This window comes from Archocentrus centrarchus, chromosome 14 (genome assembly GCF_007364275.1).
Source record: "Archocentrus centrarchus isolate MPI-CPG fArcCen1 chromosome 14, fArcCen1, whole genome shotgun sequence".
In the NCBI taxonomy this organism is placed as follows: Eukaryota; Metazoa; Chordata; class Actinopteri; order Cichliformes; family Cichlidae; genus Archocentrus; species Archocentrus centrarchus.
Genome location: NC_044359.1, coordinates 8003531 through 8018697, shown reverse-complemented (window position 1 = coordinate 8018697; position 15167 = coordinate 8003531). Strand labels below are relative to the sequence as shown.

The window sequence follows — 15167 nt, the reverse complement described above, 5'->3', positions numbered from 1 at the left end:
ACCATAATTATTAACACGAATTCCTTTGCCCAGTGATTTAAGTAGTCTCCAGGAATGGTTCTCCAGCCTTCATGAAGGACATTCACTGATTCAATAACGCTGAGGTCTGCGCGAGGCCAATGTATGTCTGATAGTGTCCCGTTGTGTTTTTCTATCCAGGTATGCTTTTACTTCATTAGCAGTGTGTTTGGGATTGTTGACATGCTGAAAAATGAAGCTGCTGCCAATCAGATGTTTTCCAGATGGTACTGCAAGGTGGACCGGAATCTGACGGTACTTTTCTGCGATCATAATTCCATCAATTTTGACCACATCACTGTCGGAAATGAGGGGTGGGTCACAACTTTTGCACAGTGTCCCCTAATCATTTCCTCCATTCAGCACCCCCTGTGTGTCAAAGTTCAGTGATCTAGTGACAAATTTTAAAATCTGACAGGATTTTAGGATTTAGAGATGATTTTGTGGTTTCCCAAAAACCTAAATGAATAGCTAAGTTCTTCTTCACTGAAACATGGGATTAACAATTGTGGGTTTAGAGTTAGATGTCTTTTTTTTTTTGGGTGGGGATTAACTGAAGAAAAAGAGGAGCAAAAAAATACCTTGATCTCATCTATTTCCAGATCATGCTTTACCTGAAAGATCTTTAAACATTACAGCCTTTACATGACTAACATGCCTTAAAAAGGCATTACCAGCTCCACATGGGTACCACAGTACGTGCATTTTGCAATATTACATTTGATTTGAGTCCTTGGCCCACCTGAGCTTTTCAGACAGGTCAGGTGGGTACCCAATATTGCCAGAGACCCATTTTTTAACACGGGCAAGTCCCTGCCTTGTCAACGCAACACAGTTGTAGCACAGTTGAGGAGAGTGTGTGTGGGCCCAGTCTTATGTGCAAAGAGCACTGAGTCCATTTATTTTTAAAATGTCATTACTTTGTATTGAACAGGCGCAAACACACACGCACACAGAGAAATTCTGGAGACCATCTGGTAGCATTAGGACCCCATACAGACTCTTTGATTACCTGTTCACACACACACTGTGAAGTACAAGCTGAACATCGACCAGCATGATGGTGGCCACAAATTTCTGAAGCCAGGTTTCGGAAACACTTACGTCTGTAGTCTTTAAAGACAAGAAGAGACATTCTACCACTCTGAATGCCTGTAATTACCCTCCTAAGCATGTCAGCATTAAAGCTTATTTACTTTCAATAAAAGAAAATCACAATTGAAATGGAAATAGAAAATTGGATTTCCTTCAGCCCTCCACCACAGTGCAGCTCTACTGAATTAATATTGATCAGCATTGATTAAAGTGACCTTAACAGTCTAGAAACAGATAGAAAATGCAATACCAGAAGTAAAATACGGGGTCTGTCATGTACATCTGGCAGCACCTCAGTACCATTTAATTGCTGTCAAATTGATGATACCACAACAATTATGCTTTAAACAGCAATTTCATAAAATGTAGGTTCTTTACGCAACACTGATACTTACTTAAAACTGATATTTATTGTCTTCTTAGTTTTGCACTCTTTAATTTATTCTTTAAGTCAAACTGATAAATGTTAATTTTGCCAATTTTAGACACGGGACATAATCTGTGGTCGTCTTGATTTTAATCACCAACGCTGGACATTATGTTGGAGGCAAAGACAGAGTTTAATGAATGTTCCAGGGTTCTTCTAACAAACAATTCAGATTTATCTACAAATGCTCAAGTTGATATTCTCCATTTCAGTCTACTAGCATTATTTAGCTCACTGCTAAATAAAACCTTGAAACTAAAAGAAGGGGCGAGACAGAGAGAAAAAAGGATCAATTAAAGGAGCTTTGATGGCATTAACAAAAGAGACAGTGACAGAGGGATGAGGACAGGGATTTAAAAAAAAAAAAAAAAAAAATCACTCCAGTGACCACAAACACACATGCACACACACCTCCAAGATGGATCTTGCCATCCCACCGTGCCTCCTCCTCCACTGCGGCAATGTCAGTCAGAATGAAAATGAAATTCTTTGCAACTCAAATTGGATTTGCACTGATGAAGGTCATTTCATTGGGCAAGAAGAGCAGACTAATTCACGAAATGAGGATTGATTCTGATTGTTCTGCAGCTCATTTCTTCTTCTTTAGCTCCTTATCCTCCTGCATCATGGCCACACTGCCTGATCATATCTACAGCACTTCCCAGGACAGTCAAATATTCTCTGGCATCCAAACACAGACAAATGTCCAACTAACCCCTCAAGGTTTACGGATGGAGTGCCTGGCACGACAAGTCATTATTTGGTTATTTATTTATTCTAGCTTCTACTACGTAAAGGTTCATAAAGAGGAAGGAAACTGGCAGAAACCTGTCAGGCTTCTGCAGAGGGCCAGTGTTACCTGGGACTCCAACGATATAATTGTAAACACATTGATCTGTGATTGACCTTTGTTTAAGTTAAACTTTACAGACAACATTCAAAGATGTACGGCCAGTGATTCATCATTTAGGTAATAAAGTCACAACCTGACCTCTGACCTTTACCTTAAGGTCAATGTGAGCAAGATTTTTAGTAGATGCATCTATGGTGGATATTTGAACATTCTAGGTCACATTGTCCTCGAGTTATGGCCAGAATTAAAGCTTTTGTTGAACAGATGCCAATGATGCCAGGGCTATGACAATAGCTCGATATTCTTTGAAACCAAGCTTAAAAAACACACAGACACACACAGCTCATTCTGTCCAAGCAGCAGTATGAAACCCCAACACATACAATTTTAAATTATATAAACCATAAACTGCATATCAGCAACAACTGTAGTGAAGTTCTATTTTCCACATCGTGGTCATCTCCAATAAATTTTAGGAGCCTGTATTTAGGGGAGAGGGTCGAGTGCCAGTTATCACCTAACCTATCAATGTCAATTAGTGCAAAGAGCATCTGCACACTGTATGGGTGCAATATAGACAATGATACCTGCTAATTAGTCCAGGTACAAATAAACTGAGGCACAGATATTTTCAATAGGCTTTTAGTACACTTAAACACACAGTGAGCCACATTATTTGCCACATAATTGCATTAAAATGCTCTAAAAAGCACCAACACCACAAATACAGTGACAAGAATAAACACAGTGACGGCATCCACCTGTCACTCAAAACAGCCACACCTTTAATAATGTATAAATGGATGAGTTGTAAAAAATAATCATATACTGTATAGTTGTTTTGAAAGGTGGGTGTTTTAATTTTTTAACTTAGTGGTCAATAGAGACAGACTTACAATTTGAGGGATTTAATTTTTTGGAATTTTTATACTGACTTAATTTTATTTTTTTGCCCCAAAGGGTTGTTACCTGTATGAAACATGGAGAGGTAGCACTTTGTCACTTGCCTGGACCATGTAATTATGAAATGACAAACATCAATCAGTCTCCAAACTGTTTCAACTCTATGGAAATATAATTTATACTAGTTGCAGGGCAAGATGATTTTTTTTTTTAATATTTAGGAGTTTCACATATCAGATTTTTTTAGCTACTGCTGGTTAAAAGTGAAAGCAACAGCAGCTAAAAGTAATTTGAGAGACAATATCGGAGATAGAGAGCTGGCCTCTTGACTGCCGGTTCGGTGAAATCTGAAAAAGCTTCCATTTCTCTGTACACTCTGAAATTTAAGACCAGAATTTTGGCACTTATCCACTTTGGAAATGGAATTCATTTTCAGATTTAGCAGCTTAATAGGGTGGTAGCTGAGTGCTTTAGTAACCATCCTATGCAACACTCAGGTGTAAATGTGTGTATGAGCATTACAGTGCTGACAAAGACCTTCAGTGAATAAACAAGGTCTGGTGTAAATCATTCAGTGCATGGCGCCAACAAAGCCAGATGAAAAGCTTCAAGTCCCACTGGGGCCACCCGTGGAACAGATGCATGCATTTAGTCATGGCACAATCAGATAATCAGTACATAATGTCCCTAACCAAATGACAGATCCACTCACTCAAAGGGTTCACTGGGGTCATCCTTCTGCAGCTCTGCAGGGATGGGGATCCGCTTGTAGTACATTTCCCAGTCAAATGCTCCTCGCATGGCGTCACCCGCCTGTGTTTCATAGCCAAAGTTGTCATGGTCAATGACATCAATCATTGGGCAGACGATAGTCTTCCTGTTCTGGGCGATTCGGTCTGAGAGAGACAGAGGGAGGCAGACATGATGGTGAGCAGGTTATGACAGCAGATGGTGCAGAGTGGTTGTTCCCAAGCTTTCTGGCTTTACACCTTTCACAGCCAAGCAAAGCCTACTCGCCCCTTCTCTTCACACACTGCAGGTGATCTGGGTGCTGTGAGCTGTTCAAACAACTGGTAGAAATATTTCATATAATTTAAAAAAAAAAACAAAAAAAAAAAAACATAAAAATGTGCCCCAATGTTACAAACCGTGACATGTATAAATCCTACCATGTTAATGTATGTATTTATCTACTGATACCCAGACCTTGCCACCAATACTACCAGTTGTTTATTTTATTTATCATTTAACAGGGAAAAAACAGTTGGGCTGAAAATGTGGGTTCCAGTTGTTTGTTTGGTTGTCTCAGTGTTAATCAGTACCTATTTTCCTTTGTCATTTTCTCTCAGCTCCAGCTAGCCTCCACCTTTCTTACTGAAGTTTTGATTTACTGCCTTTAACAGTCACTGACAGACAATCTGATGATCAATTAAAATGGACGCTCATTTTATTTGCACCATAATGGCCGTGTTATCAAAGCTGTTTTACTGTTAATTATCTGATGTAACCACTGACTGTAAATGTTGTAAAACTGCATCCTTTCTAATGGTGAATAAGGGGTTGACTCCTCTGAATTCTATAAAAATGAGAGAATGACCCTACTGCTCATTTGAATGATATCTTTTCTGATTAGTACGTGGTCTAATTTACAAGTTTATCCATAATAAAAATACTCAGGACTCCAGTTTTACCTATTTATTGCATCTAGGCAGTTGTAACCTTTCAAGCACACCTGCTCCTCAGACAATGATAAACAGATCAACATCATCTTAAATCACATGTTGTTGGTCTCACTACATGGAAATCATATCAAATCCAAGCCCATATAATGCACTGAGCACTTGATAGACAAATAAGCACTAACTCATACCTTAGAGGCATAATTTCATGTAAAACCAGCAATGTCATATGTATGCTTAAATTTCTGCGTGGGCTGGTATACATAGGCCAAACCTCTCAAAAATAAAATCTCTGAACACAGAAGTGCTTTCAGAAACCATGACCAGAAAAGTCCAGTTGCTAATCACTAAGCATGTGAATCATACTATGGCCTGTTTGAGTTTTGTTGGCACTGAGCCCCACATCCTCTAGTGAGCTGAGCTCACTATCTGGCAACGTGGAGCCCGATTGGCGTTTGCCATAGAACACCAGAATTGGCAGGTCCACCACTGCTGCCCTGTAATTTTCACAGGTGAGAGCAGGTTCACCCTGAGCACAGGTGACAGACGTGAAAGGGTTATTCAGCATGACCAGTTTAGTGATGGGTCGGTGATGGCCTGTTGATGCATATCCATGGAGGGACACACAGACCTCTACAGGCAAGGCAACGGCACCCTGACTGCCATTAGGTATTGGGATGAAATCCTTGAACCCGTTGTCAGACCCTACACTGGTGCAGGGGGTGCTGGGTTCCTCCTGGTGCACAACAATGCCCGGCCTCGTGGTGAGAGTATGCAGGCAGCTCCTGGAGGATGAAGGAATTGAGAGCACTGACTGGCCCCCACGCTCACCTGACCTAAATCCAATAGAACACCTCTGGGACATTATTTTTCGGTCCATCCAACACCACCAGGTTGTAACTCAAGATTGTCCAGGAGCTCAGTGATACCCTAGTCCAGATCTGGGAGGAGATCCCCAAGGACACCATTCATTGTCTCATTAGCAGCATGCCCTGATGTGAGTACCATTGTAAGTTGCTGCAATTAAATTTTGGCAAAATGGACTAATCTGTTACATCATTGTTTCACTTTTTTAAATTCAGCCCTCTGTAGGTTGATAATGTTCATGGACATCTGCCCTTTTCAATGCACTGGCCTGCTGGGGGGGGGGGGTGCACAAAAAGGGACAGGAGCAGGATCGACAAACTGGTGCGAAGGTCTAGCTCTGTGCTGGGATGTCCTCTGGAGCCTGTGGTGGTGATGGCTGAGAGGAGGATGTTAGCAAAGCTGACATCCATCATGGACAACCCCCATCACCCTCTGCATGAGACCCTGGGTGAGCTGAGCAGCTCCTTCAGTCAGACTGAAACATCCTCGCTGCAGGAAGGAGCGCTTTCACAGGTCATTCATCCCAACAGCTGTTAGACTGTATAACACATCATAATGTCTTGAGTCACTTGGACACTTTACCTCGTCTGCCATCACTTTATCCATACAGTCCAGATACATTTTATTTATTACAGTCCCACCCATAATGCATAATGTGTACGCTGTGTACAAATTTCAAATTACTGGCTACAAATGTATATAATGTTTTGATATCTGTATATAGTGTTTTGATGTGTGCGTGTATATGTACATGTGTGTATTGACATTGATACATATATATTTTATGTATATAGTGCTTATGTATATGTGTATAGTGTTTTTCTATTTTTAGTTCATTTGTTTTTACTCATCCTTTACATTTTTCTCTGTACTGAGCTGCTGTAATGCGCAAATTTCCCCGTCGTGGGATCATTAAAGTTTTATCTTATCTTAAATCAAACAATGTGGCATCCTTTCATTCTTAACACATTACCCAGTATATCAGTATAGATATCCAGCATGCCCCCCCCCCCCCCCCACCACCCTCTGACGTGTTTTCAAAGTGTTCCTTTACTTTTTTTGAGCAGTGTATGAGTCAGATCCAACCCTCATTTATCCTGTTACGTTTCCAAAGACAGTCCAGTGGATGTCACGATAGCTACCACAGTAATTATGTTTTGAACAGCAATTTCATAAAATGTAGGCTATATTTGATTTTGTTCTTTTCTTAACACTGTTAAATATGTAGTCCATTCCTCACCCATCAGTGGAGGCAGCCAGTTGACATTAGCTTCACAGTGTGAGTCCAGGAAGGTGAGGACTTCTCCTTTAGCTGCAGCCGCTCCAAGCAGGCGAGTCCTGATCAGACCCTCCCTCTTCTTGGTCCTCAGAATGCGAACCTTTGGCAACCGTACCATGTACTCCTCTAGCGCCACCTTAAGGTGTTCTGAAAAGAGAGAGAAAGAGAGAGAGTACAATTTAAAGAGGTGAAAAAAACAGAATGACATTGAGGTGATTAGTGTTTCAGCACATGTGACAGACACGAAAGGGTCTAGAGAAGACGTGGAGAACGTTTATGTGTGCAGGTAAATTAGGACATACTGGCATGAACTGCTTCAGAAAGCTGTCCATGAATAGCAATCCCTCACAAAAAAAAAAAAAAGATCTTCCAAAAAAGATGAAAAGAAAACTAAACCATTAGCCGTCACCATCAAACACGACATCTGCTGCTGCCACATGCTCCAGACTGAAATGTTCCCCTTAAGGCCTCTACATCATAACATACTTTCACCCATACAGAGAAAAACTTTATATTACTTACTTTCCTGCACTCACTGGCTTTTTTTTTTTCTGCAGTCATTAGACAGAATGTTACCCTCAAGAGGAAGAAACCAACTGTGAGGAATGAAAAAGGAATTAAATCGGCTCCTCGTAACGCGCGGTCATAAAGCCTTTTGGCCAAAAAAACACTACTTCCTCTGAAACTGTGATGTTCATCATTTTGGGTAAAATGATCCCTTATTAGGGAATTACAGACCCTTTCCCCAACAACAATACCTTTACTGAGTAAATTACACAATGAAAGTTTATATGTGAATCACTGGTCCCGTACATAGCAGCTGTGGTATACCAGATATATTCCAGTGTTTCTCCAGCAGTAGTGACAGTAAATCTCAACACAGAGTCAAGTGTCAAATGCTCGATTCCATTGCCTAAAAGAGCAAATTATACTTTTTATTTTATATATATATATATATATATATATATATATATATATATATATATATATATATATATATACACACACACACACACACACACACACACACACACACATACATATACATATATATAAAGATAGGCAAAACATCAATCAATCACTTGGAGACAGGGCTTATACTTTCATCCAATCTTTCATCACAGCTCGACTTTGACAGAAATCAATCCTGCTCTAAATGGAACCTTTAAGTCTTTCTGCTCAAAGGCTCAGTCAGTTCTGACAGGTCAATAAATAAATAAATAAGTCACACTTAAAGCCATGTTTCATTGGCCATCTGTATAGTGTTAATGTTTCTAAAGCTGTCAACCATCGCAGAGAAGTCCACAAAGTCCAGTATTGCCAAACCTAATATAAAATCGAATGTACTCCATATCAATAAATCCATCCATCCAGTGTCTTTCATTTTCTGTTTAAATCCACAGCATCCTGCTAAAAGTCATTTGCATTTAATCCCACCTTGACAGGGGAACATCTTGACAAGATGCCATACGGTGCAAACCAACTGGACATTAATGGTTCCAGTTACAATGTTGTCTACTGTAGCAGATAAAACAGATGCATTTGAAAAGCAAGACACACAATTTGCACTGACTAAACAGTCTCCAACAGACAGACATGACTCAGCAGTGTTTTTTAATCCATCTGTCTACTGTTAGACAAATGTTTCAATTGCATCCAAATCTGATGTCAACAGTAATTCATGTTCCAGCTCACCACACATTCAAACTACACAAAAGTACTAAAAACAAACAAACAAAAAAAAAAAAATTTAATTAAATTAAATTAATTAAAATTTATTTATATAGTTCTAATTCACAACATAATATATGCCAGGACACTGCAAACCCAACAAACTCTGCTTTCATAGATCATTATTACCCAAGCAGCAACGTTTGGCACTGAAAAATTAAGCCCATGCAGAAGTGTCAAACAGAGCAGTGCCAAAGACGGCTTGCGCTTCAGTTCTGGAAAGCGAAATTGTAGCGTTTTATTAGCACTAATAGTTTCACTAATAGTAGCACTAATTAACAGTGTAACAAGTGTTTCCTTGCATTGCCTATACAGTTTATGGTGTAATTTCCTAACTAAGCTTTGGTAGTTAGTTGATATTTTTGGCACTCCAACCAAATATGTCCAAATATGGTAGTTTCTAGCTTAAAAAAAAAGAAAAAGATGGCAGGAGCAAAGCTGAAGCTTCAAGCAAACTTTCTGCAGGTGTATCATGAGCCCAGCGGCCAACCAGATGTAAGTTGACCCTGACCACTCCTAAGCATTCGGATAGTATTATTAGTATTATAACACCTGTTTATCTTATTGCCTTACTGTTCCTGTTAGCTGTTTCTACACAGCAAAAGAAGTTGCAGAACAGAAGGGAATGAAGATCCTGGCAAATATTATTAGTTAATATTGTTTTACTTGCCCAACTTATACCCATCAACTTATGCCCACTATTTAAGGAAGGTTAATCATTCATAGTTATACATAAATGAGATCAAATGTGATTCATACAAATAAATGTGTCTCATTCTACCATTTTTTTTTGCACATCTTCTCTGCATCTAAATCAGAAATGTGAACCAGAACATTTCTCAGGACTATGAAAAGAGAACATTATGCATAGAATAAAGGAAGATATGCTCCACATTAAAATATTACCTCTGTCAGTGTTCCTCCTTACAAATAGCCCACTGTCACAGAGGAGCTCACTCCAACACAACCACTAATTGGATTTTCAATATCAGAAGGTTGGAAGGAGGAAAGGCGGCAGTCCTTTCACACCTTCAAACTGTAACCTGCAGCTGTTCAAATGACCAGCAGAATGCCTTTATCTCCACACTCCACCTTTTCTGTCCAGCTTTAATTCTTCCACTTTTTGTTCTGTCACTTCTCAACCTTCATCTTTCCTCCCTCGTTCAGCTTGTCTTTCTGTTCTGATGCTGCTTGGCAGCCGCTGCCTCTTGGGAAGGCACTCCTAATCCCAACAGACATCAGAGGCACTGAAGACAGGAGAACCGGCCAAAACCAACAAACCTGAAGCCAGCTGGTCCTCAGAATTCTCTCTGTGCTCACACTTTCCCTTCATCCTTCTTTTTCTTGTCATTTATTTATTTATTTTTTTTTAGCTGATGCTGAGCAAATGACAGCCCATCACTTCAAGCCAAATAGCATCAAAACTTGCCATCACTTCCCAGCCAGGCCAAAAAAGATTGTAGAGTGTTTGGACAAGACCAGATTCAATCAGACATTATTAAAGCAGGGCAAAGCGAATTAGAACAAAGCAGTAATCAAGACCGGAGTGAGAGGCACTGTCTATCAAACTGTCACAGAGGTCTCTGCTACTTAATCCCAAAGGCCTCACTTGAGATGCAGCCCGCCTCAAGTGTTCTGGCTCTAATTATCCCCATCTAATTTTGTGTTAAATTAAAAAAAAAAGTTTTAAAGCCAGGAGATTAATTATTTAGCAAAGTGATAATCAAATCTGACTTTGGTCTTTCTGTCTCTCTGTGTTGGCCCTGTGATAGACTTGCAACTTGTCCAGAGCGTACCCTGCCTCTCTACCCTATGGCAGCTGGGAAAGGCATCAGCTCTCTTGCAAGTCTAAAGCTGGATATGTTCTGATACCACCTGCATGATATTATGTGGTTTTCCCCCCATGCCACTAAAAAGCCCCTGACCTGTTCAGGCAGGACAGGACTTCTGAGGATGTCCTGTTTTGTTTGCCACCAAGATCCCGGCAGCAGATCCTGTGGGGAATGTGGGATTCGAGGTGCAGCCTCCATGGAGGCAGGCTTGGTCTACTGTATGCTGCTGAATCTTGATTGGCTTGGGACCTGGGGAGACTAGAGGCTGGGCCGATGCCTTGGGCTTTTTGTCATTTCTTCAGCTGTTCCTGGGCAGTTTGTTTTGTGGCATAGTGTCCTGCTGGGGGGAGCCAATGCCATTGGCAAGTGTACAACATTAGGTAGGCGGTAGGTGCCAATATAACCGCAACACGAATTCCATGACCGAAGGACTCTCAGGAGACTATAGCACGATCAGTGTTATTCACTTCACCTGTCAGGGGTTTTAATGTTGTGGCTGATAACTATGTATTTTCTGACATAAAATATGAACACTTGCTATCCTCCCTGATGACTCTTGAGCTCTATCCAAGTGTTTTAGCTTAATCAGAAGTGACAGACTGATACACACATCATGGAAATGTTTTAACATATCGCTTAACCCTAACAAATATGAAACGTATGTTTTTAAATCTGTCTGTGTTTTATGTCTCAATATATTGTTCAAAAAACTCAATATGATGTAACAGATGTTTCAGAGTACTTGCCAATTCTGTACTTGTAAAAGCCAACTCTAGCTAAGTAGAGTAATTGGAGATTAGTAAGTTTATAGGTGATATACTTTATATTAAAATGACTCATTGCAGCAATAATATATGCTGCACAGTTTTGACATTGGAATAATGGCTGAGGGGCTCCATAGGGTCAGTGCCACCATTAGAGAAAAGGAGGCCTTCACCTTCATTACATGGCAATAAATCAGCCCATTAGCTATTAACCATTAGGAGATTGATTCAGGCTAAACTTTTGCCCTGCATGTGGCGATTCTTACATAACCTCCCTAATGACAAGCAGGGAGATTAAACAATGAACATTTGCATTTCATGTAAAGCACATTCAGACTAGGAAAGAGAAGCGGGAAAGGTTATGGTGTTTAATTATGAGTGGTTAATTTGACCTGAATAAATTGGAATACGGGTCCTCTGGTTTACTGAAAATTGTCGGGGCTATAAATCACTCTAATGAGAGCAGGCTGACGTCGGCAAACACATTAGTCATTATTAGAATGTGAAATCCAGGACATGAAGAGGGCTCAGACATCATCGATGACTGCATCAGTTCCATAGACCCCATTTACCGAACTACCAAACGATCGCTGCCCTCAATCGGTTTCTGTTCCAGGAATGCATCTTCTTCTTCTAGTCATTTATTAGGATTAAATCACAAACAATAAAGCCGGGCAAAGAAGAGGTCAGGGTGAAATGTGGGCAGCAGCAATGCTTATCACAGACCACAAATATCACAGATTAAAAACATCTATGAATTAAGACCATGAAACTGTGCATGCAATAAATAAATATAATAAGGAGCACTAAAAGCAATCATAAAGACCAACTGATCTCCACAGTGGACCTTTTGGAAATATTACATGACAGAAACGATGCTAGGCAACTGAAAAAACAAAAGTAAATAACATCACAAAATCAACTAGAAGGAATTTTTAAAAAAGTTATTTAACCATCAACTTCTCTAAAATATATATATGTGTAGTGAATTCACTACTGCTAATGCTTTGCTTTTTGACTTAAAGATTTGCTTAGAATATTTTTTATGTTCAATGGTTGTTTTATGGCACAATATTTAGTTTTTAATCCCTGTGTTTTAACAACTAGAGTAACTAATGATAAATTATGCCTATTCTTACTGTAAATATAAAAAACAAACAAACAAACAAACATGAAAATATTTATTTATTTATTTTAAACCTGTCCTGTCCGGCAGCTTAAGCAGCCAAAATGATTGTCTGCATGCTCTGTTGTGCCAAACAGCATGAAAATATAATGAAGCCGTTTTGTTGTGAAAATTATACATTAGGATTATAAATAAGTAATCCACCCTCAATAGAACATTTAACCATTTTAATCTATCAAACAGGAAACGTCAACATTTCAACTTTCCAGATCTATCAATCTACAGGTAGCTAGTTTTACTTTTGATATATACTAATAAGCAAGACTGCCCTGTGCTAACCATAATTTTTGACTATAAATTTAAAAGTTCACATTTTATCATTTTAGCCACTTATTTATGGATTACAATTGCCTAACAATTTATTTATTCCACCTCTAGCTAACAATGTTATTAGCTATTTCACCAATATTTTCATGTCCTGATATGAGAAATATATTTTTTTTTATTTTATTCATGTATTAATTCCTTTCAGCTATCTTTTTCCTGCTGCCTATCCATTGTTTGTAGTTAACCAGCAACCTTTTTAAATCTTTTCCTGGGATACCGCAGGGGAAAAACAAAACAAAAAAAAAACAGGTATTTATAATCTTGGTCAATAAATCATTGAACTAGGGCAATGTCACATATTTGTCGAGTGTTTTGTTGGGTTCAGAAGCTGCATAAAACAACCATCATATCCATAATACAGTGAATGTATATGTTATGTTGGTAGAGGCAGGGGGGGATTTTCAATTCAATTAACCTCAAATTAGAGTGAATCCAATGTGTCATCCAAATCTCGTCTTTCCAAGGTGCTGGATTACTTCCCAGAAGTCTTGGCGCAGCACCAAAGAACCAAGCTGCTAATTTATTCCTCCAAAATATTCAGCTGCTTCTGTGAACTCTATCACACATCCTTCCCTTTGAGCCAAGGCTGGAAACATCTGAAGCAGGTTTTTTTTGCAACTGTCATTTTAAAAAAAAGAAAAAAAGAAAAAGAAAAAAAAGAAAGGATGCTGAAGGAGAGTCCATGATGATATAAGCCAGCCAGTCTGAGGCTTCTGGTTATTTTTTTCCTTTTCAAGAGTACCCCCCCCCCTCCCATCTTCCCCACCCACACAAAATACACACTGTTTAAATATCTACTGAGCCAATGATAAGAACTGTATTACAGATGTGCATTTTGCTGTCACATCATGAAATGATGAAAGCAGTATTTTTGAGAAGCAAGGAGAGGACGGACAATTTCATGTCTCTGCCTTCAAGCGCTGTCAAACATGCACAGGCACACAACACTCCCGCCTCTATCAGGGCCACCGCAGTTCTACTGCATATTTAAACTCTCTGGTTTTTCTTAAGAGTTTACATGTTTCTTCCATTTCCCTTAATAGGGCTGTAGAAATTAGATGTTTTTCTACATGTAGAAATGTGTACATGGAAAATACTGCCATATAAAGAGGACAGTAGATCCAATGGGCAGCAGGAGGTGACTAGTTGTAAAAAAAAGTTTAGCTGCACAGTCTAAGAAGATGACCTTACTGGCTACTTAAACAGTAACCCCAGTAAACACTTTTCTGTTGTACATCCCTCTGTGACTCAGTCAGATCCACCCATCGCTCTTGCTCATTTTCAGACTCACTCCTGGGTGCCGGGCAGTTCTCGGGTGCCTGGGGCCGTATTCTCGGCTCGTGCTGGGGGGCCAGCTGCTCAGTGCCTCTGGGGCTCTTGCCCTTTGGCCATGGGGGCTTTGTCTGGGGCCTCTCTCCTTCTTCGTGTGTGTGTGTGTGTGATTTTTTTAATATATTTTATATATATATAAAATTCTTATTATTTTGACAGGTGCAGCACTTGGTGCTTGGTACCTGTGCTCTGTCCCCTTAGTTCTCCTCTTTTCTCCACCTTTGCCTTTTTTTGTACTTACTCTTTTCTTCCTGCCTGTCAGACCTGGCCGTGTCATAAGAGGAGGGTATAGAGAATTTATATGGCTCCTTTGGTAAAAACAAATATGTTTGGCACAACAGTGAACTCGGATCATGATTCTGACTGCAAACGCTGCCAGACAGGACAGGTTTTAAAAAAGAAAAAAAAAAAGAAATTAAGAAATAAAAGTATTTCACATATGGATTCACTGACTTTACTGATGCCTTCAACTAGCTACAAGGGACAATCGAACACCATTATATAGTCCAAACCCTAAAAATAGCAGGAATTTTATTTGGTTTGAAGAGCTCTCTGAGAAGATTACACCAGTGAGACAGAAAGAGGTGTGGACAAGACTGTGAGTCCTTGAGAGTCATTTCCATGGTCTGAACAGACTGCCAGACTTGGACCTGAAAGTTTAAGTTTTGTTGCTGCGATCTAGCTTCTGTTAACAATGGAGCAAAAAAACTTTTGGGTTGCAATGTGATCTTTTTTTTTTGTTTAAGTAATTAAACTCATAACTCCAGAAAACCAAATCAAACAGCAGAAACAGCCTGAATATGATGGATCAAAGTAACCAAGCATTTCTAACCTCTTTTATAACACTATGACCCAACCTCTGTTCCAGACCTCA

At 39.5% G+C, this 15167-nt stretch overlaps 1 protein-coding gene across 1 annotated transcript in view; it reads right to left on the bottom strand.

Annotated features, from left to right (window-relative positions):
- LOC115791775 (polypeptide N-acetylgalactosaminyltransferase 10-like) overlaps positions 1 to 15167 on the bottom strand; it is a 122586-nt gene that overhangs the window by 36542 nt on the left and 70877 nt on the right. The window contains exons 5-6 of the mRNA XM_030746013.1: positions 7083 to 7268; positions 4009 to 4192 (exon numbers count right to left, since the gene is read on the bottom strand). Of these exons, the coding sequence (XP_030601873.1) occupies positions 4009 to 4192; positions 7083 to 7268 (370 nt within the window). The remainder of the gene's footprint in view (positions 1 to 4008; positions 4193 to 7082; positions 7269 to 15167) is intronic.